Source organism: Pristiophorus japonicus, chromosome 6, assembly GCF_044704955.1.
Source record: "Pristiophorus japonicus isolate sPriJap1 chromosome 6, sPriJap1.hap1, whole genome shotgun sequence".
NCBI lineage: Eukaryota > Metazoa > Chordata > Chondrichthyes > Pristiophoridae > Pristiophorus > Pristiophorus japonicus.
The window spans coordinates 224,725,413-224,739,917 of record NC_091982.1 but is presented as its reverse complement, the minus strand read 5'-3'; the positions used below and the strand labels follow the sequence as shown (position 1 = coordinate 224,739,917).

At 44.4% G+C, this 14,505-nt stretch overlaps 1 protein-coding gene across 5 annotated transcripts in view; it reads left to right on the top strand.

Moving 5' to 3' along the window:
* The window catches only part of LOC139265976 (transcription factor Dp-2-like), a 281,312-nt gene that overhangs the window by 218,538 nt on the left and 48,269 nt on the right, over nt 1–14,505 (top strand). For all 5 annotated transcript variants that reach the window (XM_070883641.1, XM_070883639.1, XM_070883643.1 and 2 more), the window contains one exon: nt 12,743–12,905. In XM_070883641.1, the coding sequence (XP_070739742.1) occupies nt 12,743–12,905 (163 nt within the window). The remainder of the gene's footprint in view (nt 1–12,742; nt 12,906–14,505) is intronic.

Here is a 14,505-nt window from a genome sequence, read left to right as displayed (position 1 = left end):
AGAGGCAGCGTGGGGAGGCCTATAAAAAGGCCCAGCGTTGGTGAGTCAGTGGGAGTTTGTGAGTCGGCGAGAGGCAGCGCGGGGAGGCCTATAAAAAGGCCCAGCGTTGGTGAGGTCGATAAAGGCCCAGCTTGTGCAGCTGCAGCAGGGTGAGAAGGCAAAAAAGAAGTAGAAAGAAATTGAAAGGTGACGTCACAGCCAAGGGGGTAAGTGATTGGCTGGTGATTGGTAAGTAGTTTTTCTTTTTCTTTTCTCTATCAGTAAGTAACCTTTAGCATTGTTGTTGCCAATTTAAGTTAATCTAAGGGTTAAGTCATGGCAGGACAGCTTTGACACATGTTATGCTCCTCCTGTACTATGTGGGAAGTCAGGGATGCTTCCGGTGTCTCTGACGACTACGTGTGCGGGAAGTGGATCCGCCTCCAGCTCCTGACGGACCGCATTGTGGCACTGGAGCTGCGGGTGGATGAACTCTGGAACATCCACGATGCTGAGAATGACGTGAATAGCGCGTTTAGCGAGTTGGTCTCACCGCAGGTAAAGGGTACACAGCCAGATAGTAAATGGGTGACCAGCAGGAAGAGCAGTGCAAGGAAGGTAGTGCAGGGGTCCCCTGCGGTCATCCCCCTACAAAACAGATACACCGCTTTGGGTACTGTTGAGGGGGATGACTCGTCAGGGGGGAGCAGCAGCAGCCAAGTTCATGGCACCGTGGCTGGCTCTGCTGCACAGGAGGGCAGGAAAAAGAGTGGGAGAGCGATAGTGATAGCAGATTCGATTGTAAGGGGAATAGATAAGCGTTTCTACGGTCGCAACCGAGACTCCAGGATGGTATGTTGCCTCCCTGGTGCAAGGGTCAAGGATGTCTCTGAGCAGGTGCAGGACATTCTGAAAAGGGAGGGTGAACAGCCAGTTGTTGTGGTGCATATCGGTACTAATGATATAGGTAAAAAAACAGGATGAGGTCCTACGAGACGAATTTAGGGAGCTAGGAGCTAAATTTAAAAAGTAGGACTTCAAAGGTCGTAATCTCAGGATTTCTACAGTGCCACGTGCTAGTCAGATTAGGAATCGCAGGATAACTCAGATGAACACGTGACTTGAGGGGTTCAAATTCCTGGGACATTGGAACCGGTTCTGGGGAGGTGGGACCAGTACAAACCGGACGGTCTGCACCTGGGCAGGACCGGAACCAATGTCCGAGGGGGAGTGTTTGCTAATGCTGTTGGGGAGGAGTTAAACGAACATGGCAGGGGGAACCTATGCAGGGAGACAGAGTGAAATAAAATGGAGGCAGAAGCAAAAGATAGAAAGGAGAATAGTAAAAGTGGAGGGCAGAGAAACCCAAGGCAAAAAACAAAAAGGGCCACATTACAGAAAAATTCTAAAGGGGCAAAGTGTGTTAAAAAGACAAGCCTGAAGGCTCTGTGCCTCAATGCGAGAAGTATTCGGAATAAGGTGGACGAATTAACTGCGCAGGTAGCAGTTAACGGATATGATGTAATTGGCATCACGGAGACATGGCTCCAGGGTGACCAAGGCTGGGAACTCAACATCCAGGGGTATTCAACATTTAGGAAGGATAGGCAGAGAGGAAAAGGAGGCGGGGTGGCGTTGCTGGTTAAAGAGGAAATTAATGCAATAGTAAGGATGACATTAGCCTGGATGATGTGGAATCGGTATGGGTGGAGCTGCCGAATACCAAAGGGCAGAAAACATTAGTGGGAGTTGTGTACAGACCACCAAACAGTAGTAGTGAGGTTGGGGACAGCATCAAACAAGAAATAAGGGATGTGTGCAATAAAGGTACAGCAGTTATCATGGGCGCCTTTAATCTACATATTGATTGGGCTAACCAAACTGGTAGCAATGCGGTGGAGGAGGATTTCCTGGAGTGTATTAGGGATGGTTTTCCAGACCAATATGTCAAGGAACCAACAAGAGAGCTGACCATCCTCGACTGGGTGATGTGTAATGAGAAGGGACTAATTAGCAATCTTGTTGTGCGAGGCCCCTTGGGAAAGAGTGACCATAATATGGTAGAATTCTTTTTCAGATGGAGAGTGACACAGTTAATTCGGAAACTAGGTTCCTGAACTTAAGGAAAGGTAACTTCGACGGTACGAGGCGTGAATTGGCTAGAGTAGACTGGCAAAGGATACTTACAGGGTTGACGGTGGATAAGCAATGGCAAACATTTAAAGATCACATGGATGAACATCAGCAATTGTACATCCCTGTCTGGAATAAAAATAAAACGGGGAAGGTGGCTTAACCATGGCTAACAATGGAAATTAAGGATAGTGTTAAAGCCAAGGAAGAGGCATATAAATTGGCTAGAAAAAGCAACAGTCCTGAGGACTGGGAGAAATTTAGAATTCAACAGAGGAGGACTAAGAGTTTAATTAAAGGGGGAAAATAGAGTACGAGAGAAAGCTTGCAGGGAACATAAAAACTGACTGCAAAAGCTTCTATAAATCCCCGGGGCCTGATAGTCTGCATCCCAGAGTACTTAAGGAAGTTGCCCTAGAAATAGTGGATGCATTGGTGATCATTTTCCAACAGTCTATCGACTCTGGATCAGTTCCTATGGACTGGAGGGTTGCTAATGTAACACCACTTTTTAAAAAAGGAGGGAGAGAGAAAACAGGTAATTATAGACCGGTTAGCCTGACATCAGTGGTGGGGAAAATGTTGGAATCAATCATTAAAGATGAAATAGCAGCGTATTTGGAAAGCAGTGACAGGATTGGTCCAAGTCAGCATGGATTTATAAAAGGGAAATCATGCTTGACGAATCTTCTGGAATTTTTGGGGGATGTAACTAGCAGAGTGGACAAGGAAGAACCAGTGGATGTGGTGTATTTGGATTTTCAAAAGACTTTTGACAAGGCCCCGCACAAGAGATTGGTGTGCAAAATCAAAGTATTGGGGGTAATGTACTGACGTGGCTAGAGAACTGGTTGGCAGACTGTAAGCAGAGAGTCGGGATAAATGGGTCCTTTTCAGAATGGCAGGCAGTGACTAGTGGGGTGCCGCAGGGACCCCAGCTCTTTACAATATACATTAATGATTTGGATGAAGAAATTGAGTGTAATATCTCCCAAGTTTGCGGATGACACTAAACTGGGTGGCGGTTTGAGCTGTGAGGAGGACGCTAAGAGGCTGCAGGGTGACTTGGACAGGTTAGGTGAGTGGGGAAATGCATGGCAGATGCAGTATTATGTGGATAAATGTGAGATTATCCATTTTTGGGGCAGAAACACGAAGGCAGAATATTATATGAATGGCGGCAGATAAGGAAAAGGGGAGGTGCAACGAGACCTGGGTGTCCTGGTTTATCAATCACTGAAAGTGGGCATGCAGGTACAGCAGGCGGTGAAGGAGGCAAATGGTATGTTGGCCTTCATAGCTAGGGGATTTGAGTATAGGAGCAGGGAGGTCTTACTGCAGTTGTACAGAGCCTTGGTGAGGCGTCACCTGGAATATTGTGTTCAGTTTCGGTCTCGTAATCTGCGGAAGGACGCTCTTGCTATTGAGGGAGTGCTGCGAAGGCTCACCTACTGATTCCAGGGATGGTTGGATTGTCATCTGAGGAGAGACTGGATCAACTGGGCCTTTATTCACTGGAGTTTAGAAGGATGAGAGGGGATCTCATAGAAACATAGAAGATTCTGACGGGACTGGACAGGTTAGATGCGCGAAGAATGTTCCCGATGTTGGGGACGTCCAGGACCAGGGGACATAGTCTTCGGATAAGGTGTAGGCCATTTAAATCTGAGATGAGGAGAAACTTCTTCACTCAGAGTTGTTAACCTATGGAATTCCCTGCCGCAGAGAGTTGTTGATGCCAGTTCATTGGATATATTCAAGAGGGAGTTAGATATGGCCCTTACGACTAAGGGGATCAAGGGGTATGAAGAGAAAGCAGGCAAGGGGTACTGAGGGAATGATCAGACATGGTCTTATTGAATGGCGATGCAGGCCCGAATGACCTACTCCTGCACCTATTTTGTATGTTTCTATGTTTCTCTATCCACGTCAGTACATTACCCCCAATACCATGTGCTTTAATTTTGCACACTAATCTCTTGTGTGGGACCTTGTCAAAAGCCTTTTGAAAGTCCAAATACACCACATCCACTGGTTCTCCCTTGTCCACTCTACTAGTTACATCCTCAAAAAATTCTAGAACATTTGTCAAGCATGATTTCCCTTTCATAAACCCATGCTGACTTGGACCGATCCTGTCACCGCTTTCCAAATGCGCTGCTGTTTCATCTTTAATAATTGATTTCAACATTTTCCCCACCACCGATGTCAGGCTAACTGGTCTATAATTACCCGTTTTCTCTCTCCCTCCTTTTTAAAAAAGTGGTGTTACATTAGCTCCCCTTCAGTCCATAGGAACTGATCCCGAGTTAATAGAATGTTGGAAAATGATCAACAATGAATCCACTATTTCTCGGGCCACTTCCTTAAGTACTCTGGGATGCAGCCTATCAGGCCCTGGGGATTTATTTGCCTTCAATCCCATCAATTTCCCTAACACAATTTCTTGGCTAATAAGGATTTCCTTCAGTTCCTTCTTTTCGCTAGACCCTCGAACCCCTAGTATTTCCGGAAGATTATTTGTGTCTTCCTTAATGAAGACAAATCCAAAGTATTTGTTCAATTGGTCTGTCATTTCTAAATTCACCTGGTTCTGTCTGCAAAGGACCTATGTTGGTATTCACTAATCTTTTTCTCTTCACATATGTATAGAAGCTTTTGCAGTCAGTTTTCATGTTCCCTGCAAGCTTCCTCTCATACTTTATTTTCCCCCTCCTAATTAGACCCTTTGTCCTCCTTTGCTGAATTCTAAATTTCTCCCAGTCCTCAGGTTTGCTGCTTTTTCTGGCCAATTTATATGCCTCTTCCTCGGATTTAACTCTTTCTCTAATTTCCCCTGTTAGCCACGGTTGAGCCACCTTCCCCGTTTTATTTTTACTCCAGACGGGGATGTACAATTGTTGAAGTTCATCCATGTAATCTATAAATGTCTGCCGTTGCCTATCCACTGTCAGCCCTTTAAGTATCATTTGCCAGTCTACTCTAGCCAATTCACGTCTCATACCATCGAAGTTACCTTTCCTTAAGTTCAGGACCTTAGTCTCTTAATTAACTGTGTCACTCTCCTTAATAAAGAATTCTACCATATTATGGTCACTCTTCCCCAGGGGGCCTCGCACAACACGATTGCTAATTAGTCCTCTCTCATTATAAAAAGGATGTCGAGGCACTGGAGATGGTGCAGTAAAGGATGATAGAGGATACACTGAATCACGAAAGGCTGAACAAGCTGGAGCTCTTTTCTCCAGAAAGGAGAAGCTGAGGGTGACCTGATAGATGCATTTAAGTTAATTAAAGGGTTTGACAAGGGTCGACACAGAGAAAATGTTTCCACTTGTAGGGAAATCCAAAACATGAGGTCATAAATATAAGACAGTCATTTAATTATAGGGAATTCAGGAGAAACTTCTTTGCCCAAAGAGTGGTGAGAATGTGGAACTTGCTGCCACAGCGAATAGTTGAGGGAAATAGTACAGATGGATTTAAGGGGAAGCTGGATAAACACATGAGGGAGAAATGAATAGAAGGATATTGTGATAGGGTGAGATGAAATCAGGAGGGAGGAGGCTCGTGTTGAGAATAGATACCGGACTAGGCCAAGTGGCCTATTTCTGTAGTGTACACTCGACGTAACCAATCATTGGTAGGAAGAATAAAGAATACTCCTTGGAAAATAAGTGTCTAAATGTGGTAGAGGAACAGAGGGATCTGGGGATACAGATACTAAAAGTTGTGACACAGGTTACTAAGGCCATTTAAAAAAAAAGCAAACCAAGCACTGGGGTTCATTTCTAGAGGGATAGAATTGTTATGTTCAACTTGTACAGAACCTTGGTTAGACCACACTTGGAGTGCTGTGTACAGCTTTGGTCTCCATATTATAACAAGGATATACTAGAGAAGATGTAAAAACGAACTGAGAAGTTATACTTATCTGGAAAGATTGAAGAGGCTGGGGCTCGAGAAAAGACTGAGGGCTGACCCAATCAACGTCTTTAAAGTTATGAAAGGGTTTGATAGGGTAGACATAGAGAACATGTTTCCACTTGCTGGTGAGACCAGAACTAGGGGCCATAAACTATAAGACAGTCACTAATAAATTCAATAGGGAATTTAGGAGAAATTGCTTTACCCAGAGTGTGGTAAGAATGTGGAACTCACTACAACAATAACAACAACAACAACTTGTATTTATATAGCGACTTTAACAAAGTGAAACGTCCCAAGGCGCTTCACAGGATGACACCGAACCGCATAAGTAGAAATTAGCGCAGGTGATCAAAAACTTGGTCAAAGAGTTATGTTTTAAGGAGCGTCTTGAAGGAGGAAAGAGGCGGAGAGTTTCAGGCAGAGCTTGGGGCCTAGGCAACAGAAGACACGGTCACCAATGTTTGAGCGATTATAATCAGAGATACTCGAGGGCAGAATTACACAAGGAGTAGTTGAGAGGACTAGCATAGATGTATTTAAGAGGAAGTTAGATAAACACAGGAGGAAGAAAGGAATAGAAGGATATGCTGATGAGGTTAGATGAAGAAGGGTGGGAGGATGCTTGTGTGGAGCATAAATGCCAGCAAGGACCTTTTGAGCTGAAGGGCCTGTCTCTGCTGTAAATACTATGTAACTTCTTCAACCTTTCCTGGTACAGGTGCTCTGGCACTATCTCAATGCTGTTCAAAGTCTAAGGTCACCACTTTATTAAAACCTCAGCCTGGAACTCGATCTTCCCTGTGTACAGGTCTGTCTCCAACCTATCAACTGGCATTTAAATGCGTGCCATTACCACCCAACCACGTGCTTACCCTTATCACCAGTCCCTGTTCAAGTTCTGCTTGTGTACTGCCCTGATCACTTTCATTCTGTGTGTCTGGGGAGGGTGAAGGGACGGCAGCCCTAGCTACTTAGTCGAGAAAGGAAGGTGAATTACTTTTGAGTGACAGGACAAGGCTGCCCATTCGCAACACTTGGGTGAAGGCTTTGCATAAGCCAAGAGAAAATGAGATACTCTCCTCAACAACTTGAAGTATAAATAATAATGTGAACAAGCTGACAAGTCAAGGCCAAATGTCTAACCAATTCCCAAAGCTTCTGCAAGCAAGGGGCCACCCCTCAACCTGAACCAGTGACAGTGCTATAACTTACAGGACAGTAAATGCAGAATTCATTATTATTGAAGAAGGGCTGTGCAGGTCCACAGCAGCACTGATGACATTCAATTATAACTGGCAGCCCTAAAACATACCTCAACCAAAATAGGTGGAATAAACAAGCTCGTCTCCCCCTATTCCCTTGGTAAAGTAACATTTAACAGTTCAGGCTTTGAAGATTGGTAAAGTACATTCCTAGATGAGTCCCTAGCAGAATTCTGTATTTTTTTTTAATAACCAGAGTGGCCCTCTCCACTGCACAAAGAATGCACTCCCAATATACAGACAACAGAACATTCCTGGACCTGGGATGGAATGCAAATATCTATAGTTTTGAATGATCAATCCTGCACTTTCCCCATTGTTCCTTCCCTTCCTTGTGTGTGCGTGGATTTTTTTAACGTGGGGTGCCCGTTGCACACCAGCCACCACACGGGCTTGACAGAGCTAGGTCTTGGTTCAGTGGCAAGGGGATCCAAGACGACGAGAGACCAGGCTCCGCCGCATGGGCCAATGCATACACACACACTCAAACATACTCCTACTGTCCTCCTTCCTCCCTCCCACAGGACCCCTCTCTACGTGGAATTCATAGTCAGCAGTGTGAGCCTCACCACCTCACAGCCTTGCTATCAGCCCTTGCCACGGCTTCCCTTGGTCTGTCCTCGCTGCTCCACCTCTGGGCTCCGACCTCTCTGCTCATTCCTCCTCTCCACTCCAGACCCTGCCGGTCCCTCCCTCCGCTCCTCACCAGTCCCTCCCTCCGCTCCTCGCCGGTCCCTCCCTCCGCTCCTCGCCGGTCCCTCCCTCCGCACCTCGCCGCTCCCCGACCTCCGCTCCTCGCCGGTCCCGGCCTCCGCTCCCCGACCTCCGCTCCTCGCCGGTCCCGGCCTCCGCTCCTCGACCTCCGCTCCTCGCCTCTCCCTCTGTCCGTTCCTCGCCTCTCCCTCCCTCCGCTCCTCGCCGGTCCCGGCCTCCGCTCCTCGCCTCTCCCTCCCTCCGCTCCTCGCCTCTCCCTCCCTCCGCTCCTCGCCTCTCCCTCCCTCCGCTCCTCGCCTCTCCCTCCCTCCGCTCCTCGCCGGTCCCGACCTCCGCTCCTCGCCTCTCCCTCCCTCCGCTCCTCGCCTCTCCCTCCTTCCGCTCCTCGCCGGTCCCTCCCTCCGCTCCTCGCCTCTCCCTCCCTCCGCTCCTCGCCAGTCCCGGCCTCCGCTCCTCGCCTCTCCCGACCTCCGCTCCTCGCCTCTCCCTCCCTCCGCTCCTCGCCAGTCCCTCCCTCCGCTCCTCGCCGGTCCCTCCCTCCGCTCCTCGCCGGTCCCTCCCTCCGCTCCTCGCCTCTCCCTCCCTCCGCTCCTCGCCTCTCCCTCCCTCCGCTCCTCGCCAGTCCCGGCCTCCGCTCCTCGCCGGTCCCGGCTGCCGCTCCTCGACCTCCGCTCCTCGCCTCTCCCTCCCTCCCTCCGCTCCTCGCCTCTCCCTCCCTCCGCTCCTCGCCTCTCCCTCCCTCCGCTCCTCGCCGGTCCCTCCCTCCGCTCCTCGCCTCTCCCTCCCTCCGCTCCTCGCCTCTCCCTCCCTCCGCTCCTCGCCGGTCCCGGCCTCCGCTCCTCGCCGTCCCGGCCTCCGCTTCTCTCTGATTCCGGCCTCCGCTTGCTAAATACCATGCACCTGTGGCACAGCATTCCTGAGATCGGTCCTCAAGCAGTGCATTGTTTGGGATTGTAGTTCTCAGTAAAAGAACTTGCAGCTAAAAACAATTTTTGAAAAATTGGTGTTGCACTTTAGGCTATGAAGACTCACATGAAAGTTCTATCTATTTTTAAGCATTTTTGTCTCCGCTTGCTTTTCTTCTCTCTCACATTCAGACCCAACCTGAGCCTCAGTTGCTTGTACAATCCTGCAGTCTTCCTTTTATGAAAACACCAGTAATGATGCTCGGTTTCAGTTCCCATTGTACAGTGCGCCCTGTTCCAGCCACACCGTGCAGTGATGCAGGTTTTATTTGCCTGTTTTTCTCCCTGTATGATTACTGAAATTAAATCTAACCCAATATGAACTGTCATTGATGGTTTAATCAGTCACCAGTTTGCCATGTCCTGAAAGTGTGCTTGACTAATACCTTTTCTTCCTTGAATAGAAACTTATTAAATATTAATAGTGGTGAAGATGGACTCTGACTTCATTATACTGATACACTAGCTGCACTGAGGGGTTGCACTCGCCGATTGCCACATACGTCATTATGACCGTAGCAGTTCATCAAACCCTCGGGCCATTAACAAATGCAATTAAGATTTCAGTATTCTTTCTGTTAATGCTCATAGCATACAAGCAAGCTTTATTTTCCCCTTGGAAACTAATCTTCTCGTGTCATAGATTTATTTTTTTTAAAGTAAATACAATGTTTTCCTTTAATAAAAAAAAATGTGGGAAAGGACTACGAGCATTTTCCATCCTGGGTAGGTTAATGCTAGGCATCGCCATTTTACTGCCTTGTTTCATTCATTAGTTTACACTGTTGTAGGTCACGATATCCAGAACTAATTCCTTTTGGCAGCTGAATGGTTTTTCTTGACACCTAGCAACTACTGCAGTCCATCCAACTTACTATGCAGGGATTTTCTGCGAGAGCTGCTTACTAAAGTAACTCATTTCTTTCACTAAAAAACAGCTTAAAGAGACTGCCCTGTTTTGTTGCATGCAGCAATGTCAGAATCTTGAAATGCAATCACTGCCTTTCACAGTGTAGCAGGTTCATGTTTTCACCGTATTTTAGTAAACCTTATTTAAAAAAAAGTATCAGTTACCCACTTAAGTGATTGTTTTTTAATCCATATATGTATTGAGGCTTTCTTTTTCATTGATTGCCTTAGTTCCTGGCGATAAGATGTTTTTTTCCCCAGCTACACTGTGATACTGGAGGGCATGTACTCTGTTGCATTGCAATCTGATCCATTTATCACCCAAGAAAGTCTTCGGAGTCAAAAGCTGAGCACTGATGTGTACAGTGCCTTGCTTTTGCAGAAGCTGAGATGGAACTTACTTGAATAGTACGCCCACCATAGCTGTAACTGGAGAGTTTTTTGGCTGTATGACCTGCAAACTTGCCTAATCAAATAGACAGTGATTTCACTGTGTTTCCCAGTTACTTTTTGTAAGTGCCTAGTGTCATATCTTCACTTAAGTCACTTGCTGAATTGTAATTTAATAGTTGTCTCTCATGTACCGGTGTAGATATATTTTTAACTTTCCTCCTCATCTTGTGTATAAAATAAGATTATTATTTGGGTACTGTCTACTTGATCTGCATTATTTGTACAAAAGGCCAGTTTTGTGTGAGTTGCAAAGAAAGTGACTAGTGATTCTAATGTGCCCTATCACAACGTCTTATAATTTTTATTTATCTTATTAAAAATTGTCAATTGTGAATGGAAAATGAAAGTGTGTTGTATTAAAAACAAATGAGGGGGGGAAAAAGCAATTTATTAATGCGCCAAGTTTTGGGTCAGTTCTCATTGCAAAGGTGACAATTTTAATACATTTCAATTTGCTTTTAAATAATTCATTTGCATAGCAAAAATTAACACAAATTATTGCTTTAATCTTTCCATACAATGTGATTAACACTTTGTTCTACATGTATTGCGAAGAAAACAGGATGACATTTCTGAGGAACTAATAATAAAACTATGGGTAAAAACGTTTATACGTAGCAGATCAGGTGAAGGTTTAATTATCAAAGCGTCTGTAATAGCAAAGGAGATGGTAAAAGATTCTGTGTAACTACAATCCTTTCCCTTTATGAAGTCAGGATAATGAATTATTCAGATACGTAGTAAAGGTGAAATGCGATGACATTTTATTGCAGCAAAGGGAAAGCTTATGTGTGTTCAGTGAGACTGTTTAGAAAAGTGGATAGCCCAATATTATAATGGGAGGCAGATCAGAATCTAGTTAATATTCTTGTTGTTTCTACAGACATACCCAAGATAGAACAGTGAATTATTCTTTCTCAGTTATGGTATTATACCTGGCAGTAGTTTCAATTTTTTCTCTCCCAATGTTTACCTTTGTGTGCCTATTCAGCCCTGATTTTATGTGCCCATTTTGTATAGTATAAAAATATGCTTCTAAAACATCTTCAAGACAGAAAATAACCAGAGACTTCCTTCCTTAACTTCAGACTACTTGTTATTCCATATTTGGTGCTGTTACGTACATTCCTTGAAGAAAAATCAGACGGTGTGTACAAGGTTTAGGTTGTCTTGGCAGCCAAAGATCTTTTATCTCGAGTGTAATGATTCAGACAATGCGCTCTGGTTTCTCACCATTTGAGGTTAACAAAAAAAAATCAACTAATTGCACCCCTGTTTGCTATTACACAAAAGTGGATCTGTTTCTCTTTGTGGGAAACAATGTGGGAGTAAGGCTTGTTATAAATTGTGGGCCATGATGTAAATTACTGTCAGTTTGTTCGTTCCAATTTGTACAGCTACAATCTGTGAAGTACGTTGGCACATTTGCTTATAACCTGACATGCATATATAAAGAATCCATCGGTACCAACTGAGCAGGGAACAAATCAGTGCTATTTAACTTTTTGTTTATATCAAATGTATTTTTATTTTATTTTACTGCACACCATAACTGTGGTGAACACTGTTGTTATTTAGTAAACTTTTTTACATAATTGATTTAGCTTGTTACAAAAATTCAAGTGTATGGTCGAAGAAGAAATTTAACTGTGGATAGAAGGTTGGTTGATGGACATAAAACAAAAGTACGGGTTTTGGAAAATAGCGAGGGTGATAAAATCTTCAAGAAAGCCAGGACAGGTTAGCAGAATGGGCAAACTGGTGACAGATCGAATTTAATGCAGACAAATATGAGGTATTGCATTTTAGAGGGAAAATCTGCTTTTATACTGCCTTTCACATTCTCAGATTGTTCCAATAAATTCCTTTAGAAGTGTAGTTACTGTTGTTTTGTCGGCAGATGCAGCAGCCAATATCCTTACGGCAAGGCTCCAAAAACAGCACACGAGAGGAATGATCAGTTAATCTGGTTTAGTTGTGTGGATTTGGGAGGTGGACTAAAATAGTGCCATGGGATCTTTTACATCTGCCTGAACAAGGCTTCAGTTTCACATCTAATCTGAAGGATGGCACTTCTGACAATGCAGTACTCCCTCAGTACTGCACTAAAATGTCAGCTGAGACAAGGAAGAGAAATATAAATTCAATGGGAAAGAAAATGACATGGTGTGGAGGCACATCGAGAGCCCAAGGATGTAAAAATGTATTTCCTTGAAAATATGAGTGCAATTAACTAATGTTGATAAAAAGGGTAATAGTACTGTAGGTGCTTTAAATAGGTGAGACAGTAATATTTTTGACGTCAAGCATACTCTTTCTCAGTTGTGCGCGTAAAATAAACTTTAAAAGGCACTGCGTAAACAAAGTGTAAAACTTGCTGGCTTTTATTTGTTTTAGCAAAAGAAGCAAAAAAGGAGAAAAGAATGGCAAGGGCCTCCGACATTTTTCAATGAAAGTGTGTGAGAAGGTGCAGCGGAAAGGGACAACGTCGTACAATGAAGTTGCTGATGAGCTGGTGGCTGAGTTCAGTAATTCCAATAACCACATGTCTTCAGATTCTGTAAGTGGGATAATTCCTCATACCAAATCAAACTCCATTATGATAAATTCAGTTAATCTCTCATATAAGTGATTCCTCTTCATTTGTTTAACCTTCACATATAGGGTCGCTGTACTTTTAAGAGATTTGTAACGTATTGCAGCATTTTGGTCAGCTGATCTTTATACATTTGTACATATACATATATAATCTATCTCGTTCTGAGCAGGAGTCCGCACTTAGTGTTTTTTCTCCTGTTGTCCGTATATACAGTAAAAATCTGGTTTACGATTTCTTGCACTGTAAAACAGTGCGATCTGTAATATAAATGGTCTTCATTAATCCTGTAACTATTTAAAAAAATATATTCAAATTTATACGAGGGTCACATGTTGCATTGGTGCTAATCTTCCCTATGCAAGCGTAGCCAGAGCAACTCCAGCAATGCCTTCCATTCCCACACCTGCACCATTACCTCTGGAGTCCCCCAAGGATCTATCCTTGTCTCCCTCCTCATCCTCATCTACATGCTGGCTCTCGGCGTTATCATACGAAGACTTGGCGTCAGGTTCCACATGTACACTGACAACACCCTGTTCTAACTCTCTGCTGCCTCTCTTGACCCCGCCACTGCCTCTGATGTGGTGCAATTTCCTCCAGTTAAACATTGGGAAGACCAAAGTCATTATCTTCAGCCCCTGCCACAAACTTCGTACCCTCACCTCCGATTCCATCCCCTTCCCGGCCACTGCCTCAGGTTGAAGTTGACTATTCGCAACCTCGGACTCCTATTGACCCTGAACTGAGCATCTGACCCCCATATCCTCTTCATCACAAAGACTGCCTGCTGCCACATCTGTTCCACAAGGATCAGTGCTGCGACCTCTGTTGTTCACAATTTATATTAACGATTTAAAATTTGGAATAAAGAACACAATTTCTAAATTTGCTGATGACACCACATTGAGAGGGATAGTTAATACTGGGGAGGACTGCAACAAATTACAGGACATTAATAAACTTGCAAAATGGGTATATTATTGACAAATGAAGTTCAACACATAAATATGAGGTATTACATTTTGGTAGGAAACAGGGAGGTCACTTATACTTGGAGGGTGCGAGTCTGGGTGGGGTAGAGGAACGAGGGATCTCGGATGCAAATACACACATCATTAAATGTTGTGATACAGGTTAGCAAGGCCGTAAAAAGCAAACCAAGCACTAGGGTTTATTTCTAGAGGGATAGAATTGAAAAGTAGTGAAATTATGTTAAACCTATATTGAACCTTGGTTAGACCACACAGAGTACTGCGTACAGTTCTGGTCACCATATTATAGAAAGAATATAGAGGCACTGGAGAGGGTGCAGAGAAGATTTACAAGGATGATACCAGAAATGCGAGGGTATACATATCAGGAAAGGATGAACAGGCTGGGTCTCTTTCGCTTGAAAAAGGAAAGCTGAGGGGTGACCTAATTGAGATCTTAAAATGATGAAAGGTTTTGATAGAGTGGATGCAGAGAGAATGTTCCCATTTGTGGGGAAGAGCATAACTAGAGGCCATCAATATAAGATAGTCACCAAGAAATCCAATGGGGAATTCAGGAGAAACTTCTT